Source organism: Emys orbicularis, chromosome 1 (assembly GCF_028017835.1).
Source record: "Emys orbicularis isolate rEmyOrb1 chromosome 1, rEmyOrb1.hap1, whole genome shotgun sequence".
NCBI classification, from domain to species: Eukaryota; Metazoa; Chordata; order Testudines; family Emydidae; genus Emys; species Emys orbicularis.
Window position 1 is genome coordinate 226,917,520 of NC_088683.1, and position 24,586 is coordinate 226,942,105.

General features: G+C 40.2%; 1 protein-coding gene across 1 annotated transcript in view; it reads left to right on the forward strand.

Annotated features, from left to right (window-relative positions):
• Nucleotides 1-15,218, forward strand: part of RPS6KA3 (ribosomal protein S6 kinase A3) — a 138,617-nt gene extending 123,399 nt beyond the window's left edge. Inside the window, exons 17-22 of the mRNA XM_065423845.1 lie at nt 3,218-3,376; nt 5,356-5,517; nt 5,747-5,823; nt 8,829-8,946; nt 10,851-10,991; nt 12,898-15,218. Coding sequence (XP_065279917.1) covers nt 3,218-3,376; nt 5,356-5,517; nt 5,747-5,823; nt 8,829-8,946; nt 10,851-10,991; nt 12,898-13,020 — 780 coding nt within the window. The 3' untranslated portion in view covers nt 13,021-15,218. The remainder of the gene's footprint in view (nt 1-3,217; nt 3,377-5,355; nt 5,518-5,746; nt 5,824-8,828; nt 8,947-10,850; nt 10,992-12,897) is intronic.
• The last annotated feature ends 9,368 nt before the right edge of the window (nt 15,219-24,586 follow it).

Here is a 24,586-nt window from a genome sequence, read left to right on the forward strand (position 1 = left end):
TTATTAGCCTATACTATAAAATATAATAAAGTGTAAAATATAATTGCTTTAGAGATTTTGAGAGGAGAAAAATAAAAATAACAAGAGATTTCCTCTTGATTCATTCATTAGTTAAATAAACAATTTTATTTTATTAGAACCAAAGATACTTCTTTTAATTTAAAAGTGAAACAAAAGTAATTTCATCATTTTTGGAGATACTATAGGGGCAGATAATTCTAACATTTTGGAAATTTTATATTGAATCCTAGGACTGGAAGGGACCTCGAGGTCATCTAGTCCAGTCCCCTGCACTCATGGCAGGACTAAGTAATATCTAAACCAGTGGCGGGCAACCTGCGGCCCATCAGGGTAATCCACTGGCGGGCCGCAAGACAGTTTGTTTACTGTCCGCAGGCACGGCCGCCTGCAGCTCCCAGTGGCCACGGGCCACAGAACTCTGATCGAAACCATCCCTGACAAGTGTTTGTCTAACTTGGTCTTAAAAACCTCCAATGATGGAGATTCCACATCCTCCCTAGGCAATTTATTCCAGTGCTAAACCACCCTTACCGTTAGGAAGTTTTTCCTAATGTTCAACCTAAACCTCCCTTGCTGCAATTTAAGGCCATTGCTTCTTGTCCTATCCTCAGAGGTTAACAAGAACAGTTTTTCTCCCTCCTCCTTGTAACAACCTTTTATGTACTTGAAAACTATTGTCATGCTCCCTCCCCCCCACAGTCTTCTCTTTTCCAGACTTACAAAACTTTTTTCAATCTTCCCTCATAAGTCATGTTTTCTAGATCTTTAATAATTTTTGTTGCTCTTCTCTGGACTTTCTCCCATTTGTCCACATCTTTCCTGAAGTGTGGCGCCCAGAACTGGACACAATACTCCAGTTAAGGCCTAATCAGCGTGGAGTAGAGCAGAAGAATTACATTGTGTGTCTTGAATACAACACTCCTGCTAATATATCCCGGAATGATGTTCGCTTTTTTTGCAACAGTGTTACACTGTTGACTTATATTTAGCTTGTGGTCCACTATGCCCCAGATCCCTTTCTGCAGTACTCCTTCCTAGGCAGTCATTTCCCATTTTGTATGTGTCCAACTGAATGTTCCTTCCTAAGTGGAGTACTTTGCATTTGTCCTTATTGAATTTCATCCTATTTACTTAAGACCATTTTTCCAGATCATTTTGAATTATAATCCTATCTTCCAAAGCACTTGCAACCCCTCCCAGATTAGTATCGTCCGCAAACTTTATAAGTGTACTCTCTATGCCATTATCTAAATCATTGATGAAGATATTGAACCAAACCAGAACTGATCTCTGTCGGACCCCATTCATTATGTCCTTCCAGTATGACTGAACCACTGATAACTACTCTCTAGGAACAGTTTTCCAACCAGTTATGCAGTCACCTTATAGTAGCTCCATCTAGGATGTATTTCCCTATTTTGTTTGAGAAGGTCATGCAAGACAGTATCAAAAGCTTTACTAAAGTCAAGATATACCACGTCCCCCCATCCACAAGGCTTGTTACTCTGTCAAAGAAAGCTATCAGGTTGGTTTGACACAATTTGTTCTTGACAAATCCATGCTGACTATTACTTATCACCTTATCTTCTAGATGTTTGCAAATTGATTGTTTAATTATTTGCTCCATTATCTTTCCGGGTACAGAAGTTAAGCTGACTGGTCTGTAATTCCCTGGGTTGTTCTTATTTCCCTTTTTATATATGGGCACTGTATTTGCCCTTTTCCAGTCTTCCATGACTTTGCAAAGATAATTGCTAATGGTTCAGATATCTCCTCAGTCAGCTCCTTGAGTATTCTAGGATGCATTTCATCAGGCCCTGCTGACTTGGAGACCTCTAACTTGTCTAAGTAATGTTTAATTTGTTCTTTCCCTATTTTAGCCTCTGATCCTACCTCATTTTCACTGGCATTCACTATGTTAGACGTCCAATCACCACTAACCTTCTTGGTGAAAACTGAAATAAAGAAGTCATTAAGCACCTCTGCCATTTCCACATTTTCTGTTATTGTTCCCCCCCCCCCCCCCCCACTGAGGGAATAATGAGGGAATGATTTCTCTAAAAGTACATTTCTGTATAAGAGGGGGAGGATCACTTAATGAAGGTTTCTTTAAAACAAAAACCAAATTTGGAAGGAGATTGAAGTTAAAAGCCCAAGGAAGTGCAATAAAAATGAAATGTGGTATTCATATATTAATGCTTTCAAGGTGCTTCTATGCAGTTTATAAGCTGCAGTACCCCCAGCTGGTAAGATGGATAACTGGTCAGCTGTTTCAGCAGAATAGAACATAGCTGTAGCCAAGCCCTCCCAGGATATTAGAGAGACAAGGTGGGTGAGGTAATATCTTTTTATTGCACCAACTTCTGTTGGTAAAAGACATGAGCTAAAAGCCACATAGAGCTCAAGAGCTTGTCTCTCTCACCATCAGAAGATGATCCGATAAAAGATAATCACCCACCTTATCTCATAAGCAAAAGCACTTAAACAATTTTTCATAGTGAAAAATACAGGATGAAGTCTTCATGGACTTCAATAAGCTTTTTAGAATAGTACATGTGTACACAGTATGAAATTTTCCAAGAAATGGGATAGGAATTTATAAATGGACTTTGACACAATTAGCATTGTAACATTTTGAAATCAATAAAATCTAAGATTGTTTCATGCACTAACTGCAGTGTCCCCAAATTATTATGTAAGATGAATTTTGAAAAGTTGTTCTATAATGCCCTAAAACTGATGCTGAAATGGCTAATTTCTAGCCATTGCTGAACTTTTTTGTGGAATAGTTACTTCATTATGAAATTAGCTCTAATTCAGCATTGACAATAGCAGTGTTAGCTTATTATCTCCACTTTAGTGCATCCAGATCTGATAGTCATTTAGATATCAAAGTAGTAATTTGAGCACTCCTAAATTTTACTCACCTGTTCTTTGTTTTCAGACTTTTGCCTAGCAATTTATTGCATGTTATTCAGTTACTGTACTTATTGTTTAGTGGATAAAGTTTTGTGCTCATTTTGCAATTTAAAATATTGTTCGAATAGGTTGGTTGGGGAGTGGCAGTAAATCCACAGGTTTTGTAATAAAAAGAATTCTTTTGGGTTATCTGCACTATCTTGACATCCTTAGAGAAGGGTAATAGAAGAAAACTTTTTAAAATAAGTTTAGATGCTAATTTATTTCATTTTTGTAGGTGTATGATGATGGAAAGTACGTATATGTGGTAACAGAACTTATGAAAGGAGGAGAACTGCTGGACAAAATTCTTAGGCAAAAGTTTTTCTCAGAACGAGAAGCTAGTGCTGTCCTGCTCACAATAACAAGAACTGTTGAGTACCTCCATGCACAAGGGGTAAGTATTCTACTTGAAGAAAACATTTAGAAATGTATTATCTAATATATACAGAAACACAATTTGCAAGGACAAATCCACATCTGGCGCATTCTTCCATTGTGTAAAAATTAAACAAATGTTTCCTAGAAAATAACTATGCTGCACCAAACCTTTTCTCCAAAACTCTCAAACTCCCCATAGTTTCTGTAGCGGAAAGCTCATTTTGACAGACAAAGTAATTTAGAGGTGGGTAAGGTTGATGTGGTGATAGTTGGAGTAAAAAGTGAAAAATCTTTGTATTGTAAAAGAAAGGAACCTGATGGTTAAGGACAAAGATGGAGAGTGACATTGGGAGCCAGGGAGGCCATAAGGCAGGAGGTAGTGATGTCACCAAAACACGTGGAGTGGTTGGAGGAGGAAAACAGGTGACACATCTGTATCTGTGATGGGAAGAAAGAGGAGGGGATAATAAGCTTTATAATTAACAACTCATTAATACATTCATTTGCTTGTCTGCCATAGCATCCCATTATGTATGGTAACAGTCTTTGTGACAAATGTTGAAGTCATATTCCTAAATTTATATCTCAAGAAACAGTTGTCAGTAATTCAGCCTACGTGATCTTTGTTTCTCCAAACACTATCGTTCTAGGAAATTTGGAGATGAAATTACTTGATGTTTGTAAGGGGTTTGCACTCATCTCTCAAGAGTGCCCCCCGGCCGAGCACATGTGCCTGCACACTCTGTCTACCTGTTTATGATGGCTCTTCGCTGACTGAGCCCTCCGGCCAAGTCATACACTGTCTGTCTGTGAGATCAAAGCAACACAAACCCCTTTCGGGGTACAAGTGCCACAAGGGCCTCTCTCAGTGCCCTCTGTAATGTGTCTCTCAGTTTGTTCCTGCTCAGAACAGAGCCCTAGGACTCCTTCCCTGGAGGCAATGTCTTCACCCTCTCAGGGCCTTTCTGGCCCCAGCTCTTCAGCTGGGCCACTACGGTTCAGTCCCCCTTCTGGGGTGCCTCAAACTCCAGGCCACTTTCCCAGTGGCTGGTGGGGGGGTCCCAGTCCAGGAACCCTATAGATAGATCGCAGCTGTTCGCAATGTCCCTTTAAATAAACTGCATTGCTGCTATAATTCCCTGGGCCACTTCCCCGTGGCTCCCGCTCATTCTTCACCCTTACCTCAATGCCTTGTCCTTGTGCAGTCCCAGCAGCCAGCCTGGAGGACCATCCGCTTTCCTCCAGCTCTAGCAAAGACTGAACTCGCTTTGGCCCTGCAGCTCTTCTTATGCTGACCTGCTGGGCCCTAACTGGCTGTTTCCCACACAGTTGCTCTAGGCAACTTGGAGGACCTCTGTACTCAGGGGCGGCTCCAGACACCAGCGCACCAAGCGTGTGCCTGGGGCGGCAAGCCGCGGGGGGTGGCCTGCCGGTCGCCATGAGGGCGGCAGTCAGGCTGCCTTTGGCGGCATGCCTGCGGGAGGTCCGCCGGTGCTGCAGTTTCTGCGGCAATTCATCGACGGGTAGGCCGAAGGTGCGGGACCGGCGGACCACCCGCAGGCATGCCGCCGAAGGCTGCCTGACTGCCGTGCTTGGGGCAGCAAAATACATAGAGCCGCCCCTGTCTCTACTGCCCTTTTCTGGGGCGAGGTGTGGCAGGGCCACAAGGCCTCCAGCAGGGGCCTCAGGGCCTAGTCCACTCCGTCACAGTGTTCATCATCATCAACTCGTGTCAAACATCACTTTCATGCTCAGAGTGCCCAAATTTGAAAACTGGACCTATTGTATTGTTCTCAAAATTAACTCATGTATTTCACCATTCTGACATTCTGGGTAGTCAAAAACAATGCATTATAGTGTACTGGAGTTGATATTAGAAACATCACCTTCTTTTAAAGGCCATTGCTAACTGCAAATTAAAAAGCAGTGAAGTAAGTGCTTATAATAGAGAACACTATCCTATATTTTGTTTTTTGTATTTGTGTTTTTATTTAGGTTGTTCATAGAGATCTGAAACCTAGCAACATTCTTTATGTTGATGAATCTGGTAACCCAGAATCAATTCGAATTTGTGATTTTGGCTTTGCAAAACAGCTAAGAGCAGAAAATGGTCTTTTGATGACTCCATGTTACACAGCAAATTTTGTTGCTCCAGAGGTAAATATCAAGGTGTGGTTTACATGCCTTCAGATTATTTTAATAGTTTTTTTTTTTTCATTATTTAAACATTGTTTCTCTATTATTGCATAATTGTAAAATTATCAATGAATTTAGCTTTTGAAACAATAAACAGTTGAGATCTTTGAAGCAATATGATAACGTTGGCACCAAAATCATAATAAAGTGTACTGTTTTCTGTAGAAATTAATATATTTGCTTTTCACAGGTTTTAAAAAGGCAAGGCTATGATGCTGCTTGTGATATTTGGAGTCTTGGTGTCCTGCTTTATACTATGCTCACTGGGTGAGTTTGCAGAAATTAAGTGGGTTTTTTTGTTCGCTTATATAAGTTTACTATTCTCAAGCAAAGTATTGATTATGTGCTCAATCCTGCAAGATGCTAATATTCCTGGGAGGTGCTGGGTGCTGGTTTCTGTGGGAGTTGAGGGTGCTCTGCACATAGTAGGATCAAGCTCTTAAGAGTCTGATATCTAAAATAAACTTCCTTATGAGTTTGCTTAACTGTTGTTAAATCTAGTCAAAGATTATATCAAATGTATGTTTTGTAGCCTTATGATTATTTAAGAATAGGAATAGACTCACATACATTGTTACTTTACATGAAGTGGAAACTTGTTCCTACCAAAAAAGCTAGAAAGTACTATGCATATTGAAGAGAATATATGTGGTTAAAATTTACCAGCTGTGACCCGGTGTGCCTATATCAGCCCTCACTGGAAATGCCAAAGTCAGGGCAGGCTGCAAAAGGGAGAGCAGATACTCCAAAGACTGGTGGGTAACACTCAAGTTAAATTCCCCAACCAGTCACAAATTGTGCTTCTGATCTCCCACACTGGTTTTCAAGAAGCAGCCCCCTTTATTGCATTCCAGTTCTCTGGCTCCCAATCAGCACATAGGTCCAGTACAGTGATAAGTTATTTAAAAAACTCTGCTCACATATACAAAGTGTTCTTCTGACCCCAAAGGGTCAGCCACGTTACCAGGTCAGTATAGGTTTGGATCTTACCCAAAATACCACACTACCAGCCAATCCTTTAGTGTCTAAAACTAAAGGTTTATTATAAAGAAAAAAGAAAGAACAAGAAGAGAGCTGTTAAATGGTAAAGCACTCAGATACATACAGAGACTTCAGAGTTCATGTATTAGGTTCTTAGCAGTATTGCTGAGTTTGCTGGCTTGAAAGTCCCTTTGGAATACATCCACAGCTTGGATGGGTAATTCAGGCCTTTGTTCAGAGCTTCAGTTTGTAGCAAAGTTCTTCCAGGGTAAGAAGCAGGACTGAAGATAAAATGGAGATGATGCAGCTGCCCTTTATAGTCCTTTTGCCACATGCTGGTACTTCCTTTGTTTCAAACACAAACTCATAGCAGATAGCACATGGCATTGAAAGGCCTTAGAGTTCTCTCCATAGGCATGCCCCTGTATGCCTTGCTGAGTCATAAGGAATAGTCCCTGGCCCTTTCAATGGGTTAATTGTACAGTTGATGTCCCTTGATGGCCATCATGCAGGTCTAGCGCTGATGCCAATCTGTCTGGGGGTGTCACCCAGAAACACAGCACAAGTTTTGAAATACAGATATACCCTACATATTTATAATTCATAATACAAAGGTGATACAAACATGAACAAGATCATCAGACTTGGCAACGTATAACATTTTTGCAGATACCTCATTTTGCATATCTTGCATGATTCATTGCAATTTTATAATATTGGTATCAACAATATCATAAAATGTCTCCCATATTTCCTACAGCGTTACACCAGTGATGCTTTGAAGTTTACGCCTGGGGGAATTCGGCACCACTGCGCATGTGCAGATTTTATGTCCCCCTCAGATTTCTTTTCTTCCCCGCAGAAAAATGACTTTCTGACGGGGAAGCAAAGGGAAGCTACAAGAGCAGTCATGCGACCTTCCACAGCAGTATGTTTTGGGTGCCCAGGGCAGCCAGCAAAGAGGTAGATCAGTGTGGGGCAGGGGCCAGGACTAGGGAAGCCCTGGCTGGTGGCTCCTACCCTGCGCCGGAATCAGGGGCTAGTCCCAGCTCAGTTGGGGAGGATGGGACTTCCTCTTCCCCTACAGGGCATCCAGGGCTGGGTCAGACCAACCCCCAGATTTCTACCCCAGCTGCAGGAAGCGCCGCAAACTCTCCTTCCTGCACCCATTGCTCCTCAGCTACAGCGGCAAGGATCCCTGTACAGGGAGCTGCTCCCCAATCCACCCAACCCCTGTGCATCCAGACTCCATCATAGCTCACCGCGCCTCACTCCCACACACTCAGAACCACCCCCCCCCCGATGAGCCCTACTCCCCCTTCACCTGGACCACCCTGACGAGCCACCCGGATCCCCACCCCACCGAGCCCCAACCAGCTGCACCTGGTTCCCCACCCCCACTGAGCCCCTCTCCCCCAGCATCTGGACCCCCACTAACCCCCCACACCCAGACCCCATGCTAAGTTCTGTTCCCCCCCCCATACCCAGATCCCCCTTGCTGAGGCCCAACCATCTTCACCTGGACCCCCCTGCAGAGTCCCATTACTGTTGCACCCAAAAAATCCCAATAAGCCCCTGTGCATCCAGATTTCTTCCCCTTCTCCCCCCCCTCACCCCTCCGGATCTCCCACTGAGCTGCCTGCACCCAGTTGCCTCACATACAGCCCTCTCAGCTCACACCTGGACTCCCCATATTGAACCCCGCCACACTTGGATCCTGCCTTGCAGAGCCAGCCTGCCCACACCTGGTGCATCTGGCATGGAGGGGCAGGGCCCTGGAGTGTTTCTGGGGCAGGCCCGGTCCTTGCACTGTGTCAGGGTTGGGTGCAGCCTCACCGCTGAATCTGTGTCCCGAGGGGGTAGCTGCACAGTGATCTCCCACCTCTGTGCAGCCAGTGGCCTGTGCTCCCCAATGCCATGCTGAAGCCTCCACATTTATTTGACAAATAAAATTTGCAGAATTTTTCAGAATTTGAAAATATTGTGCGCAGAATTTTTAATTATTGGCGCAGAATGTCCTCAGGAGTAGAAGTTTGATTACTCACAAGAATGAATCCGATCACTTCACACAATACAGTCAGAATGATATTCCCATTCTACCATGTAGTTCATCTATAATTTATTATTTTGGGTGCTTTTGAAATCAGTTTTACTATAATTTTTGATGTTGGAGAGGGGGGTGTTAATTATGATTATTTTGAAACCACTGGCAACTGTGGTCAGACTTGAAATAAGGATTGGAGTCCAGCACGGAAAAGCTATTAATACTCTGAACTTGTTTGATTAACTAGCTACACTCCTTTCGCAAATGGTCCCGATGATACCCCAGAGGAGATATTGGCACGAATAGGTAGTGGAAAGTTCTCTCTCACTGGTGGTTACTGGAATTCAGTTTCAGTTACAGCTAAGGCAAGTATATTTAATATTTTGTCTTTTTGTGCATGAGATGGATTTTAACAGATTCTCTAAAGGATTTTTTGTCACAATAAAAATTGCTTATAATATTAGAGAACATGATTTTAACGAAGGTTGCAGATTTTTAAAATTTTACTGAGCCAATCCTTTGTATGAGTAGATATTCATTTGATAATTATGAACCCTTCATGTTTAAACAGTCAGTCATGTGTAGAAAGAAAAATAACCACGTTTACCATCACCACTTTTAATTTTGTGGGGCGTTGGAAAACCAAATCAGGATGCAGTAGTTATGGCCACGTGCTCTTGGGCGCTTCTTTTATGGGTCCATGAAGTGTCTGTGAAGGGCAGCCATAACTTGGCACTATATATATAATGTTCAAAAGCATTCAATAGCCTTCATCACCCTCTATCTAGTTATAATAAAGCCCTAATATGCTCAAAGAACTCAGATTATTTAAGCATTTTTCCCCCTTCTTTGGCTAATGTCTTTAATTTGCTTTGTGCTTCCATATGTCTTGATTTCTAAATATTCACAAGTATTTTCCCACATTTTATGTTAAACAGCCTGACTGACACGTCTACCTTTTGTCCTGGACAAGATAAAGAATCACTTATCTCTTTATTCAGTGCCATCCCAACCAATTCTACTGGGAGTCCAGAATGTGTCTAAAATCATTCAACTTTTAAGAAGTCTTTTTATTAGGGTCTTTATTCCAAACTCCACAACAGAAAGTTTGTTTTATAAGAAAATGTTTGTTTGCATGCTGTTAAGTACTTTAGAATGTTTTTAGTCAGTTTAAGATTACTAAATGCATTTTTTCTCATAAGCAGTTGTCCCAGAATTAGAAGTTTTATACTCTCCTTACCCTTTATATGGGCCCTGGTCTACAATACAGAGTTAAGTCGACGTAAGGCAGCTTATGTCGACCTAATTATGTAAGTGCCCTACTACACTGACATAATAACTCAAGCCTTACGCCTCTCATGGAGGTGATGCCTGTGTAGTTAGGGCAACACAGTGTCTGTGTTGACACTGCGGGTTACTTATGTCGGCTGTTGGTTGTCATTCTTGTCAATTTCATGGCTCCAAATTGACAAGAATGTTGCTCAGAGCTTGTGCTGTCACCCAGGGGAAGGAGGGGGGCTCCAACTAGGGCTCGGCTGGCCCCCGTTCCCACTGGACTCCCCACTCAGAGCTGGGCTGCCCCAGGCTCCCAGCTCCCAGCAGGGCTGCTGTCCAGACTCCCTGCGCCCAGTTGGGCTGCAGACCAGGCTCCTCGCTCGGAGCCAAGCTGCTCCCAGGGTCCCTGCTCCCCACTCAGAGCTGGGGTCCCGGCTCCCTGCTCCCAGCTAGCAGGGAGCCAAGGGCCTGGGAGGCAACTGGGCTACCAGCAGGGAGCTGCATGGAGCTGAGAGCCTGGGCTTTCTACCCCCCACACTGCCTCCTTATGTCGGTGGAAGTACTCCTGATGTGGACGCAGAAGCAGTGTGACAGAAGCCAGGGCAGTGTGGAAATGAACCACCACAGTAATTACTGCGGTGGCTATAAGTTGACCTAACATAGGTTGGCTTAAGTTTGTAGTGTAGACATGCCCTTAGAGTAAGATACCTCAGAATTGATCTATATAATTTCACTTGCATACTGCTCTTCACTTGACTAGTTACGTTGTAAACTCTCCAATAGATCTTGGCATTTGTGGGCACAGTATGGAGTAATACTTCAACCACTTCCAGAAGATGGCCTGGAGATTTGCTTAAACTACTGATCACAGCAAAATATTTCTTCAAATCTTGAATTTTAATCATGTTTAACATTATTAATGCTCTAAAAATTAATCTGTACTGCCTTAAATTTTACTGTTAATCTGAATTAACTGTTTCTGTATTGTTGACAGGACCTGGTTTCAAAGATGCTTCATGTCGACCCACATCAAAGACTGACTGCTGCCCAGGTTCTTAGACACCCTTGGATAGTTGACAGTGACCAGTTGCCTCAGTACCAGCTAAACCGACAGGATGCTCCACATTTGGTGAAGGTAAATAAATTTGTGTGTTCAGCTAGGTGATTAGCTAGTATGAATTGTAAACAAAAACAGTTACCATGCATTTGCTCTAAGTACTAATCACAAACTTTTATGATTGTGTGTGAGTTCAGTAAACACAGTGCATTAAGCCAAGTGAACTTGTGATTTACCTAATGTAAAGGACTTCAAGTGAATCCATCTGTGGAGAATAAATCTGCTCTGTTCACAAAGAGCAGTACACTGCAATCTCCATGCTGTTTTACTTTTTGTGCTGAGACAGATTACAAGATAAAATGAGTTTATAAATAGTGTTTTCCCTGGTGATTTAGACTGTTGACTCCTAGATTTTAAACTCTGATTTTAAAAAATAGTTCATCTGAGACTGTAAGTGATATAGATGTTTACAATGGAGGAATTGTAGTTATGGCTGCTAGTGTGATTTTAGTGGAGGGATTATAAGTATAAAAATTGATATTTTGGAGGTGAAATTGATTCTTTTTTACAAAATTTTCATTAAAAATAAAAAATGAAATGGAAACCTTACAGCAAAGGTATATTGAATGGTGTATTATGTAACGATCAACACTTGATAGTCTGAAACACAAACCACTTTTGATACCAACTGATTTTTTTATTTTAATTTTAACCTGGATGGGTGAGATTGAAGATCCCCACACTCATTTCCCGCACACACATACAAAGTCCCTCAGAGGCCTTATGTCATGGTGAACCTCCCAACCACAGAAGAGGGATCTTGCATCTTAAGAGTTAATCAAATGACCCTAAGTCAACTGTAAGGGTATGTCTACACCCAGCCGCTAGTTCAGCGGCTGGGAATCGAAGTTCTGGGTTCGACTTATCGCGTCTTGTCTGGACGCGATAAGTCGAACCAGGAAGTGATCGCCGTCGACTGCGGTACTCCAGCTAGACGAGAGGAGTACCGCGGCGTCGACGGGGGAACCGCGGCGTCGACGGGGGAGCCTGCCTGCCGCGTGTGGACCGAGGTAAGTTCGAACTAAGGTACTTCGAACTTCAGCTACGTTATTCACGTAGCTGAAGTTGCGTACCTTAGTTCGATTTGGGGGTTTAGTGTAGACCAAGCCTTAGACACAGAGCTTCCAGCACTAAATGGCTTAGAAGCAAGGAACCAAGTTCAGATCCCAGCCATAGATTAGAATTTCCTAACAATTTGTAAACTTAATTTAGATGTATACGCTTCATATTTATATAGACTAGTAATGAAACATATTTTAAAGCAATTTTTAGTGAAAACAGAAATGGTTAGCCAGACCGTAAACAAGGACAATCCTCTAGTGCAGTGGTTCTTAACCTGGGGTGGATGCACCCCCTGGGAGTGCAAGATGCCCTTTCTGGTGATGCAAGACATGCCAGATTTTTTTAGAAGGTAAATCATTGAAAACATAAATTAAGCACAGGCACGTAAGTACAACTACTTTGTTTCATCAAACCTATGTATTTATTAACATTATACATTTTTTAACAATTACTGTAATATACAAACAAAAAATATATCTAGGTTTAAAGAACTGACCTACTTCAACGATTTTTGATAAGAGGTGCGAGAACATATTTTGATTTTTGTTAAGGGGTGCGAGGACATATTTTGAGAACCAAAGGGGGGGTGCAGGCTGCAGTAAAGGTTAAGAACCACTGCTCTAGTGGGATTTTACTCTCTGCACTTTTGGGATCTAGTTAATGTAGTCATGCTTTAAATAGCTAGAATAATACACTGGTAATTCAAGCCCATTGTTTTTAACCTACACAAAACAGTTTGATTATTAAAGATCTCTAAATCATGTAATATTGTTATGATCGCTAGAATGTAGTAAAGTCACAATGTGTGGGGGTTTTTTTGTTTTGTTTTGTTTTGTTTTACCTCTGCATTCTAACCCTTTAGGGTGCCATGGCAGCCACATACTCTGCTTTGAACCGCAATCAGTCACCAGTTTTGGAGCCAGTAGGCCGTTCTACTCTTGCTCAGAGGAGAGGTATAAAAAAAATTACCTCAACAGCCCTGTGAAGTGACCTCAACCAGATACTTGGTACCATGGTATAAGATGATAGCACAAATCATGGCGACAAGTAGCACATATCTGACAGATTCCTGCAAGCACACTCTGTCCCAGCCGGTACCCATAATGCTGCTGCTCCTATTGTTGCTACTGCTTTCATCTATTCTCCCTTTAAACTGTTGATGGCAAGTTTCTGACCTTTCTGGAGCTTTGGATGGAGTGAAAAGTGGAAACACAATGAAAATGAACATGTTCAGTAATTGAATAAACTAGAAGAATTATGAATGCCAACTCTATCATAAAAATACACTGAATAAAGCACTCTGCACCATATAGCATTATTTTTATAAGAAATATTTCTCGTCCCCTAAAATATTCTTTGTTACATGTTGGGATGGACAGTTTATGTTAAGCACTTAGCTTAAACAATCTGTTTATATTAGCACTGTATACTTTGTGCCATCCAACATTTTGTATGTTTTTGTAAACAATTCATAAGCAGTACTTTTCTGTGCTGTTTTCTTTAATGTATACATGCCTTGGTTTATTTAGATTTTATTAATCATTTTGACAATTAACTCTGGTTAAACAGTTCACCTGGATTAATCAGTATTGTTGGACAGCTCTAAAACAGCCTTGACTGTTAAACAGCTATTGAATGTAATATTATGAATGTGTATTTTTCCTTGTCTGTCTTTTCTACATTTCCATGTTTTTGAAGTTGCATGTCTGTTATGAAAACCAGAGAGATGTTGTAGTATTAAAAATTTAAACAGTGGGTTTCTCACACATGTAATAGGTAACGCATCCATAACAAAAAGTAACTTGTTCCACATCACCCCCATCTCTTTTCCCCCACCAATTACAGGACTCAGGAATCATTGCTAAATAGTTTTCCTTTTCAGGACAGTTGTTTCTTGCTTTTTCTCATAATTCATTTAATATTTATACTTTCATTTTATTACTTTAGTTAAGAGCTGACATATTTTGTTTAGCTGGTGCTGGCATTAGAGAGTTAGAGAAGAAATGTAGTGCTGACTCTAAAGCAAAAGACAATGTCCATTGATAAACAGATGCTTACCAAAAATGGATGTAAACTTTGTCTCTTGTGGCTAGAATATACTGGACTGATGAATTTCAATTTTTTCATTCTTGTGATGCTCTCAGTTTACAGTCCAAAGCAGTCAGAATAGAACCATCCAGTACTTTTAACTGACATCTGAGGTTCTAGCACCATAATTGGTCTCCTTGGGCCTTTCATCACCAGTCCAGGCACCCTTAAAATTGTACTGTCCAAGTCAAGTAAAACAAAACCATCCTTTTCGTGTTCCTTGATGGCAGTGTTCTTCCCACTTTTTCTTTTAATGTGAGTGTAAAAGGCTCTTAGTTTACGTTCTGAGAACACAAATCATAAAACGTGCTTGCTTTTATGTAGTCTGTGAGATTCACTGCAGATAGCTGATCTTGAGTGTGCACTGGAGCACATTAAAGTTTGGCTGATATCCCATTCTGCCAAAGAAAATGGTACATCAACTGACTACCTGTATCAAATACCCTTTACAGAAATATCCAAAGCTACTAAATATGGAGCTTAGTGCACATTCTGTGAACAATACTTTTTAAAAATCAAGAGATCAGCACAAATGGCAGTGTGATTCTTGGTTAATTAGTCTGTTCAGTTATTTTTCCAATAACTAATTTGTTAGTTTTCCTACAGTGAGAAGTTTTCAAAGAAATTTGTGGAAAGAGAAAGTGAAGTCCCTCATTAATGTCACACCACAGATTTCCTCCATCTGATTCATTGATCCATATGAACGTGGAACGAAGACTCTGTCAGAAGTTTTTAGGTATTCCTTGGCAAACAGGAAAGCTTAGGTTTTTACAAGCTGCCTGGAACTTTACAGTTAAGCAATTAGCTACTGTTTTAAGTGTGAGGTAGGGATAAACATCATAGCTTGTCCGTTTAATGCTCTAAATTGAAGGAGGGAAGACATTGTGGTCTCCGTATAATCTTGTGGGGATCTCTGAAAGGGGAGTAGAAATAGAGGATTGGAAAAGGGAAGGGATTTTAATTGGAGAACAAACTGTTTAGCTTCCAGAATCAACTTGATCACTGGTGTTAAAATGCCAAACAGAGAATCATGCTGTCACATAGTCTCCTAATCAAAAGGTAGGAGTGTGGGGGAATTATGTAGACTCCATGCTCCCTTTTAAAAAAAAAAAAAAAAAAAAAAAAAAAGGGCAATTAGAGCTGAAAAGCTAGATGCTTTGTATGTAGTTTGGTGCTGTCTATGCTGATGTCCCTCAAGGGGTCTAGAGAACAAGAAAGGCCCTTTACAAATAAATAGTAATAATAAGGGTTCCTTTATTAAACATGCAAAGCAATCTGTCTTACTGCCCTCTGTGGAACCTGATGTGTCTTATTTCTTAATACCTTGCCATGGTGCTGATCTAAATTTGGCAAGGATGATGAAGCGTTAGGGACTTTCCAAGGCAAGATGCAGAACTCTAGCAGGGCCCTCAAGATTTACCCTTGGTCTCAGTGGGGCATGGTAATCCAAAGGAAATAGAGAATTTTTAATGTTGGTTTGTATTATTAAAGAATAACTTTTTAACTGGAGGGTTCTTATTGATCACAAAAAATCGAACAGGTGTCTTGAACTTATTTGTTTCACTACTATCCTCAGCGTAATTTCCTCCTTACCTAATGTTCTACCATTGAGTGGTGGCTCTTTCATTCTGTTGAGGATTCTCCCTTTATACAAGAAATATCCTTAATGTTGAGGAGGGGAAAAGCCATTTGCAGTATAGTCTTTCCTTTGAGATTGGCTACAGCACCAACGGTGTTAGCCTAACAACTGTTCGGTAATCTCACCCTTCAGCATCTCTCTCTTCAGGTCCATCAGTAACTATAAGTCAGGCTTGACAAAAATTAAGAAACCATGTCTCCTGGAAACTGTTTTTAATTTCTTCTTTTGAAGATTAAGGTTAAACATTTAGTCAAATCTAGCTGATAGCTTTCATTTTAGAACAGTACTGCTGGAATAATTACATGGTCTTTCAGTTCTTTTGCTTCAAGTCATAAAATGATCAGCAACTGAATTCAGGAAGGAATATCCCATATATACTTAATAAATAGGAGTGCTGGGGGGGTTTAGATCTTCCTCTGAAACATCTGGTATTATAGTCAATATAACAGAGCAGAAAATCAGTAGCTACTCAAATATGGTAATTTCTGTGTTCCTGAAGTCTTTAATTTTACAGTTGCTTCATTTATTCTGCCTCTGTGTTCCCTCCCAAACTCAACCTAAAGATCAGAAACCTCATACCCAGCATGCATCATATACATTTCCATTATGGGCTACAAAGACACTACCTTCATCATCACCCCAGACAGTGTCAGAAACTAACCTCAATCCATCAGTTTCACTGTACCCTCCTTGCCTTGCAAGGGGATGTATCTGTCTTGTGAGAGTATCTGTGTGCCTAATCCACCAAAGTTATGGCAATATCAAGACAAATGACTGTGGCAGAAATTTGTTAGTCTTTTGGCAGTGCATGTACATTTTTAACAATTGTCTAATTTCAGAAGTTAGGTTTTGTATGGCAGTCTCTGTTTAAGCTAGAAATACTCCGCTACCTGGTTCTGTCTGAAAGTGGGACTCTGTGGAGGCATATTAACGAAAGCACAAACCGATGCTTCAATATTTTAAAGCTACAAAGTCATCTTTGTTCCCAGTGCTTACTGGTCTTTGTAGTCAATATATCCAAGCAGAGACTATTAGGAAATGTGAATGTGTCAGTATGTTTCTTTTACACAGAGACTGCTCCCACATCTTACTGTGTATATGCACAAGCAAGCAAACCATACTGGGCTTTTAATTTCTTAAATAGCCCATCTCTCAGGCTTGATCTAGAGTAAGTTTTTAAGGTGTGCTGTTAGATGGAGTTGTATAAAATAACCTAATTAACACCATAAAGACTAGTCAAGACAAAGTGATTGTATTTTAACACATCCTAAACTGGTCAAATCTAAAGTCTAAATCGAATATAGCTTTAAATCCTAGTTTAGACAAGTGTGTTTCTGTGGAGAAAATAAATTTTACAGGCAAATTAACCTAGTTTTATACATGTCTCTTTCTGGGATCCACACATTTTTCTCCCCATTCATCTTTGGTATATTTTTGTAACTGCAGATACTTAGGAACTAAGGATGGGAAATTAACATACTGCTGCTTAGTTGCAGTCTCAACTCCTTACCACACAAGCTTGAAGGGTGTATGACCCACTGTGTAAATTTTCACTACTGCTTCTTTGTCTGCAAAGCATAGCAAGTGACTCTAGAATACAGATTCATGGAAGAGGAAGAATGGAGACGTGCAGATACAGGTGAATAGCCTATTTTTCAAAGCAAAATTGCCAGTGGTGTGTGAGTATGTGAGAGCAAAGGGAGGGAGTAGCTACACTACTCAGATTAGATCTATATCTAGCAACGGTGAAGATCTTTATTCATAATCACTATTAGTACTGAACAAAACTTATCCTGAATTTTTCAAATGAAGTATTTAAAACATTTTTTTAAGAGAAAAAGGCATAAGGAAATAAATTGTTTGTTTTGTTTTTTGTTTGCTTTGTTTTTGTAAATGTAGTATACCAACTAAAGCTCTGCTTTTCTATTATTGGAAACAGGCTTCTAAGTATGTCATTCCTTGGTAAGCATCAATGGTTAATGGATGGGTTTTCACTCATGAAAATAATGTAAATGATTAGCTTTATCTTGATACTCTTGACCTAATCAAAGGGAAGGTGTACTCATAAGGGATGTAATTATTTTGCAATCTAATGGGGGTGGGGGGAATCTACTTAAAACAATTTTTAAAAATGATGAAATCACAGATAAAATATTTTTCTACAATTCTATACAATCATACTTTATACTAGTTTTCTCCGCATGGCATGTAAGTGAGTCTAAGGTACAGTAGCAGGAATTCAACTGTATTGTACCTTTTGGCAGACAATTAAAATAGCATCTTTCAGATGCTTGGCACTGCTGTCATAGAATTGAATTGCTAGTAAAAAGGTTAAATAGTACTGAATACTTAAATGATTGTTTTATTCAGAGTATGATCTAGGAAATTTTCTAATCATACTATTAATGTGTAATCTAAACTGTTCCAGATGTAACCATGAAAGTCCTGGAAAGATATCATTGCTTGCATCCCTGTCAAGTGGCAGGTTTTGTAGTCTTCAGAGGAAATTGAAATTTATACAATGAATAAATTTTCAAACATATGAAAACAAATGTCTGTTTTATTGGGTTTGATTGATTTTTCCAATCACACTTAAAAAAAAAAAAAAAAGACTGCCGTGTGGTTCCTACCTCAACTGTAATTAACTTTGCTCCATATAAAATAAGCATTCCCAGCCAGAAATGACTTATTAAATTAATTTCTAAACTAATGAGGAGTTTGTTTTTTTTCTGAGCTTAATATGCAGGTGTTGTTTTATCAGTAAGACATTAAAGCTTTATGCCATTACTTTGTTGCATATTTAATCATCTTGACCTTTATTAGTATAGTCAGAGATCTGATGAAAAAAATTAGGCCTAGTATAAGGTCTCAATCACATTTAACTCTATTGAAAATGCTATATATTTGTGAGGTGTCCAGACCAAAAGATGCTAATAATACTAAAATTTGGTGTCACTTATTCTGTAATCCTGCAACTTCTTGCATGTGGACAAACTGCTGCAAATGTATAGAGCTCCATTGAAGTAACTGGGGCTCTGTGCAGATGAAGTTAACCATCTGTACACAAGCAGATGAAGGATAGGAGTCATAAATTGTAGACTCCAAAGGGCAGGGACCTTGTCTTTTCGTCTGCTATAAAGTGTCATATGTATATGTGGTGCTAAATAAATAATTAGGATTGCTGCATAAGTTAAAAAAACTCTTATTTTGTCACACATTGACATTAGATACACATTTGATAAATATCGAGTCTTATTTGCAATGAGCCTTTTGAAATTCGGAAAGCAAGACAAGTTTTGAAAATTAAAATATACATATTAGTGAGAAATGTAATAGGAAACATTCCACTGATCCAGTCAAATTCACTCTTTACAAGTCAAAAGGCATTGCAAACTCAAGTTGTGATTCTGAAATTATTGTATCGTAATCCTCTTCAGGCTTGCAACACAGAAAAACAAGAATTGTCAGTCAACACAAAAGATATGAAATGTTTATATATTATTTTAGATAAAATAGCAGGAATAACAATTATGATGGGTGATACATCTCCGAACAAAAGTGTATTCCTCAATAGTCTTGTTAAATTCACCAAGAGGAGAAGCCAAATAGGGCGTCAAGATATTTCACCAAGCTACCAGAATCAACAGGAAGACAGCTTGCCTTTGCAACAGCTGGAAAAAATAGTGATTTCTGAGGGTGGTAGGGGAATATTGTATGTAAAATTTAAAAGTGGCAATTAAAAAAAAAAGTTATCTTGTGTGCATATGAACCCAGTCTGCACCTAACCAACATGAAAAATATAAATTGAATTTTAATTCTCTTTAATTTTCTCCCATTTTTATAATATTTCTTTAAAACAACATAAAGGCTTAACATTCCTGACAAAAAAACAAAATTCTGTCACAACCTTAACTATGGCATTGTTACTATTCAACCCTAATATAGCCTGTAATTTTCTAAAAAGATAAGGTTTGTGAAAGGACCTGTATAAATAAAAAAATGTCTTACATTTAGGGCAAGATTGAGACTTTCCTCAGCATGAGAAAGGAGTGGTGTGTAGTTTCACTGTCCCAGGAGTAGCCCAGGAAAGAAACTAATTTTGAAAGGTACAATGATGTAAACTGCTTCAGCTTTTAATAACTTTCTCTGTATGTGCCTTTTAAAATACTCTATGCCAGTGTTCTCCTGCAGCCTCTTGCAACTCTGAGGACGGGGCCCTTTCTTCCCAGGTGTGAGGACCACCTATGACTCACCTGACTTGCTTAAATTCCTGAGAAGAGGAAGGGAAGAAAGATTGTAGAACAAATACAGAAGGAACTATAAAAAGAAATGAAAATACCTGGATTCCTGTGCTAAAGCTGGTCACAGATATTAAAGAATACTACAGGGTATTGTACATGTGCATTATATAATCAGTGTGGTTTACAATCAAATTGTAAAGCAGTTTTAAACAATCTTAGATTCCCATGTGTAGCAGCCTTTAATTTATTTGTATCATTCTTATATATTCATTTATCACGCAGCTCTATTACAATATTAAATTTCTTTGAGACATATAAAGTGATTGCTTAATTACAGAATGTAATGTAATAGTAACACATGCAAAAATGGCAGAGTCAAAGGCAACCATTCAACCTGATCTTCCACATTTCCTCATTCTTGAATGTAACCATAGATTCTAGGACTGGAAGGGACCTCGAGAGGTCATCGAGTCCAGTCCCCTGCCCGCATGGCAGGACCAAATACTGTCTAGACCATCCCTGATAGACATTTATCTAACCTACTCTTAAATATCTCCAGAGATGGAGATTCCACAACCTCCCTAGGCAATTTATTCCAGTGTTTAACCAACCTGACAGTTAGGAACTTTTTCCTAATGTCCAACCTAGACCTCCCTTGCTGCAGTTTAAGCCCATTGCTTCTTATTCTATCCTCAGAGGCTAAGGTGAACAAGTTTTCTCCCTCCTCCTTATGACACCCTTTTAGATACCTGAAAACTGCTATCACGTCCCCTCTCAGTCTTCTCTTTTCCAAACTAAACAAACCCAATTCTTTCAGCCTTCCTTCATAGGTCATGTTCTCAAGACCTTTAATCATTCTTGTTGCTCTTCTCTGGACCCTTTCCAATTTCTCCACATCTTTCTTGAAATGCGGTGCCCAGAACTGGACACAATACTCCAGCTGAGGCCTAACCAGAGCAGAGTAGAGCGGAAGAATGACTTCTCGTGTCTTGCTCACAACACACCTGTTAATACATCCCAGAATCATGTTTGCTTTTTTTGCAACAGCAACACTGTTGACTCATATTTAGCTTGTGGTCCACTATAACCCCTAGATCCCTTTCTGCCGTACTCCTTCCTAGACAGTCTCTTCCCATTCTGTATGTGTGAAACTGATTTTTTCTTCCTAAGTGGAGCACTTTGCATTTGTCTTTGTTAAACTTCATCCTGTTTAACTCAGACCATTTCTCCAATTTGTCCAGATCATTTTGAATTATGACCCTGTCCTCCAAAGCAGTTGCAATCCCTCCCAGTTTGGTATCATCCGCAAACTTAATAAGCGTACTTTCTATGCCAATATCTAAGTCGTTAATGAAGATATTGAACAGAGCCGGTCCCAAAACAGACCCCTGCGGAACCCCACTCGTTATGCCTTTCCAGCAGGATTGGGAACCATTAATAACAACTCTCTGAGTACGGTTATCCAGCCAGTTATGCAACCACCTTATAGTAGCCCCATCTAAATTGTATTTGCCTAGTTTGTCGATAAGAATATCATGCGAGACCGTATCAAATGCCTTACTAAAGTCTAGATATACCACATCCACAGCTTCTCCCTTATCCACAAGACTCGTTATCCTATCAAAGAAAGCTATCAGGTTGGTTTGACATGATTTGTTCTTTACAAATCCATGCTGGCTGTTCCCTATCACCTTACCACCTTCCAAGTGTTTGCAGATGATTTCCTTAATTACTTGCTCCATTATCTTCCCTGGCACAGAAGTTAAACTAACTGGTCTGTAGTTTCCTGGGTTGTTTTTATTTCCCTTTTTATAGATGAACACTATATTTGCCCTTTTCCAGTCTTCTGGAATCTCTCCCGTCTCCCATGATTTTCCAAAGATAATAGCTAGAGGCTCAGATACCTCCTCTATTAGCTCCTTAAGTATTCTAGGATGCATTTCATCAGGCCCTGGTGACTTGCAGGCATCTAACTTTTCTAAGTGATTTTTAACTTGTTCTTTTTTTATTTTATCTGCTAAACCTACCCCCTTCCCATTAGCATTCACTATGTTAGGCATTCCTTCAGACTTCTCGGTGAAGACCGAAACAAAGAAGTCATTAAGCATCTCTGCCATTTCCAAGTTTCCTGTTACTGTTTCTCCCTCTTCACTAAGCAGTGGGCCTACCCTGTCTTTGGTCTTCCTCTTGCTTCTAATGTATTGATAAAAAGTCTTCTTGTTCCCCTTTATTCCCGTAGCTAGTTTGAGCTCATTTTGTGCCTTTGCCTTTCTAATCTTGCCCCTGCATTCCTGTGTTGTTTGCCTATATTCATCCTTTGTAATCTGTCCTAGTTTCCATTTTTGATATGACTCCTTTTTATTTTTTAGATCATGCAAGATCTCGTGGTTAAGCCAAGGTGGTCTTTTGCCACATTTTCTATCTTTCCTAACCAGCGGAATAGCTTGCTTTTGGGCCCTTAATAGTGTCCCTTTGAAAAACTGCCAACTCTCCTCAGTTGTTTTTCCCCTCAGTCTTGATTCCCATGGCACCTTACCTATCAGCTCTCTGAGCTTACCAAAATCCGCCTTCCTGAAATCCATTGTCTCTATTTTGCTGTTCTCCCTTCTACCCTTCCTTAGAATTGCAAACTCTATGATTTCATGATCACCATGCATCTTTAATATTCTTAATGTAATTCTTTAAATGGTTAAATTCTTTAGATTTTAGTGATGGTTTTTGCCAACAAAGAGAGACAGAAAAGATAATCCTAGAAGCAGTTTGTCAAAGATGATAAATCACATATCAAGAAATAGAGGAAGCAGAACAGGAAGGACAGGGGGAGAATGCAGATTAAATCCCGGTTGTTAGATTTCTCTGTGGGAGTGTCCTGGTGTTTATTAAAGGCTCTAACACCAAAGCTGTGTCAAAGGAAAAAGGAAAAGCAAGGGCATCCAAAACAATTCTCAAAGGTTCCCATAGGACAGAAAGCATTTGATCTTGGGGAAGCAATTATCTTGGTCTTTGATTAGATATGTATCTTCTGGGCATTTATCACAATGATTTGTCCTGTTAGTATCCAGGAAGGAGCAAATAAGGTCTTGGTATCTCTAACATGCCATAAATGTTTCTCACCAGATGCTTTTAAACCAATATCCAAGAAAATGAAATGACCCATTTAGTAGACCGAATGACCTGAATTCTCACTTATATTAAGATCTCTTTATACCAGACTAGCAATGTAAAGGAGCCTTTTCCTGACAGTTTATCTAGTCTATCAATCAACTATCAATCTATTAGCTAAATGGAATGTAATAAATTAGGCCCCAATCCTTTAAAGACTTAAACTTGTATGCAACTTAACTCATAGAAATCAAGGGCATTATGCATTTGAAAAAAAGTTACCCGTACATAATTTGCTGTAGGATCATGGATTTATATTTTAAGCAGAAGTTCTGGTGATCCTAGCCTGAGAAAGATTTGATAGCAAGATTTTTAATATCTAATTTTACAGTTTCATTCCCTATAGCAATACCATCCCTGCTTTCCCTCAGAGAGCCCCCCCACACACACACACATACACACCATAAAGAGATCCCAATTATACAAGACAGTATGGGACCCATCCTCCCCGATTCAATGGCATATTGCAAGTGCTACGTAGGAAAGGGAAGGCCACAGTTTAGAGCTGAGTACTAGGAGGTAGGAGCATATCTGTTTCATTGGGTGGATGGGCTGGATCTGCTGTCCTTTTTTCCATTTGCCACCCAGGGCCCTTTCCATTTTCGTATTGGATACTGCAGCTCACATAATTTCACTTGAAATATGAATTTTAGTTGGTTGGTGCTGGGCAGTCATGATTACTGATCACAATGTGGTTAGCCCCCTCAGGTATTTAAAAAGTATGTCAGGCTAGGGTCACCATACGTCCGGGTTTTCACGGACATGACCTCATTTTTGGTCCACCAATCTCCATCTGGGCAAATTTTTAAAATATTAGCAACTGTCTGGGATTTTTCCTCCATGGGGGACTTACAGCTGGAGTCGCAGCCTCTCCATGCAGGGGGTGACAGTTGGAGTTGCAGCCTCCCTGCCACATACCCTATCAGCTTCCCCCTTCTCCAGCTCCCCATCCTGCTCCTCTAACAGTGTCCTCTTTGGGGGAACCTGAAATATGGTTGCTTTATGTCAGGACCCTCCCAAAAATAAGATTAGCTAAAAATCATGAGATGGTAACAAAATAATAAATGGTAGATGGCTTGCGTTTGCCTTCTAGGTTTTGAGTCGTTTAGGTACATTGCTGGCCTCACATTTTCCAGCTTTCCACTCCAACCAGGAGGCTAGAGGCTTTTCTTTAAGGACAGGGCAGAAGCTCACATTACAGTGGGACATTAAGAAAAACAGCAAATATCGGGACTCGCACAAGAAAATCCTGAGCGCCGGTGACCCCGTCGCTGCTCCAGCGGACCCTGCGCAGCGGGCTAGGACCGGGGCTGTCACGTGCAAACACGCGCCGCTGGCCCCCTGCGCTCCTGTCTAGCTCTACCGTCCGGACCTTCTCTCAAGCTTCCGTTCCCACACAAGCCGCCCCCACGCACGCGCAT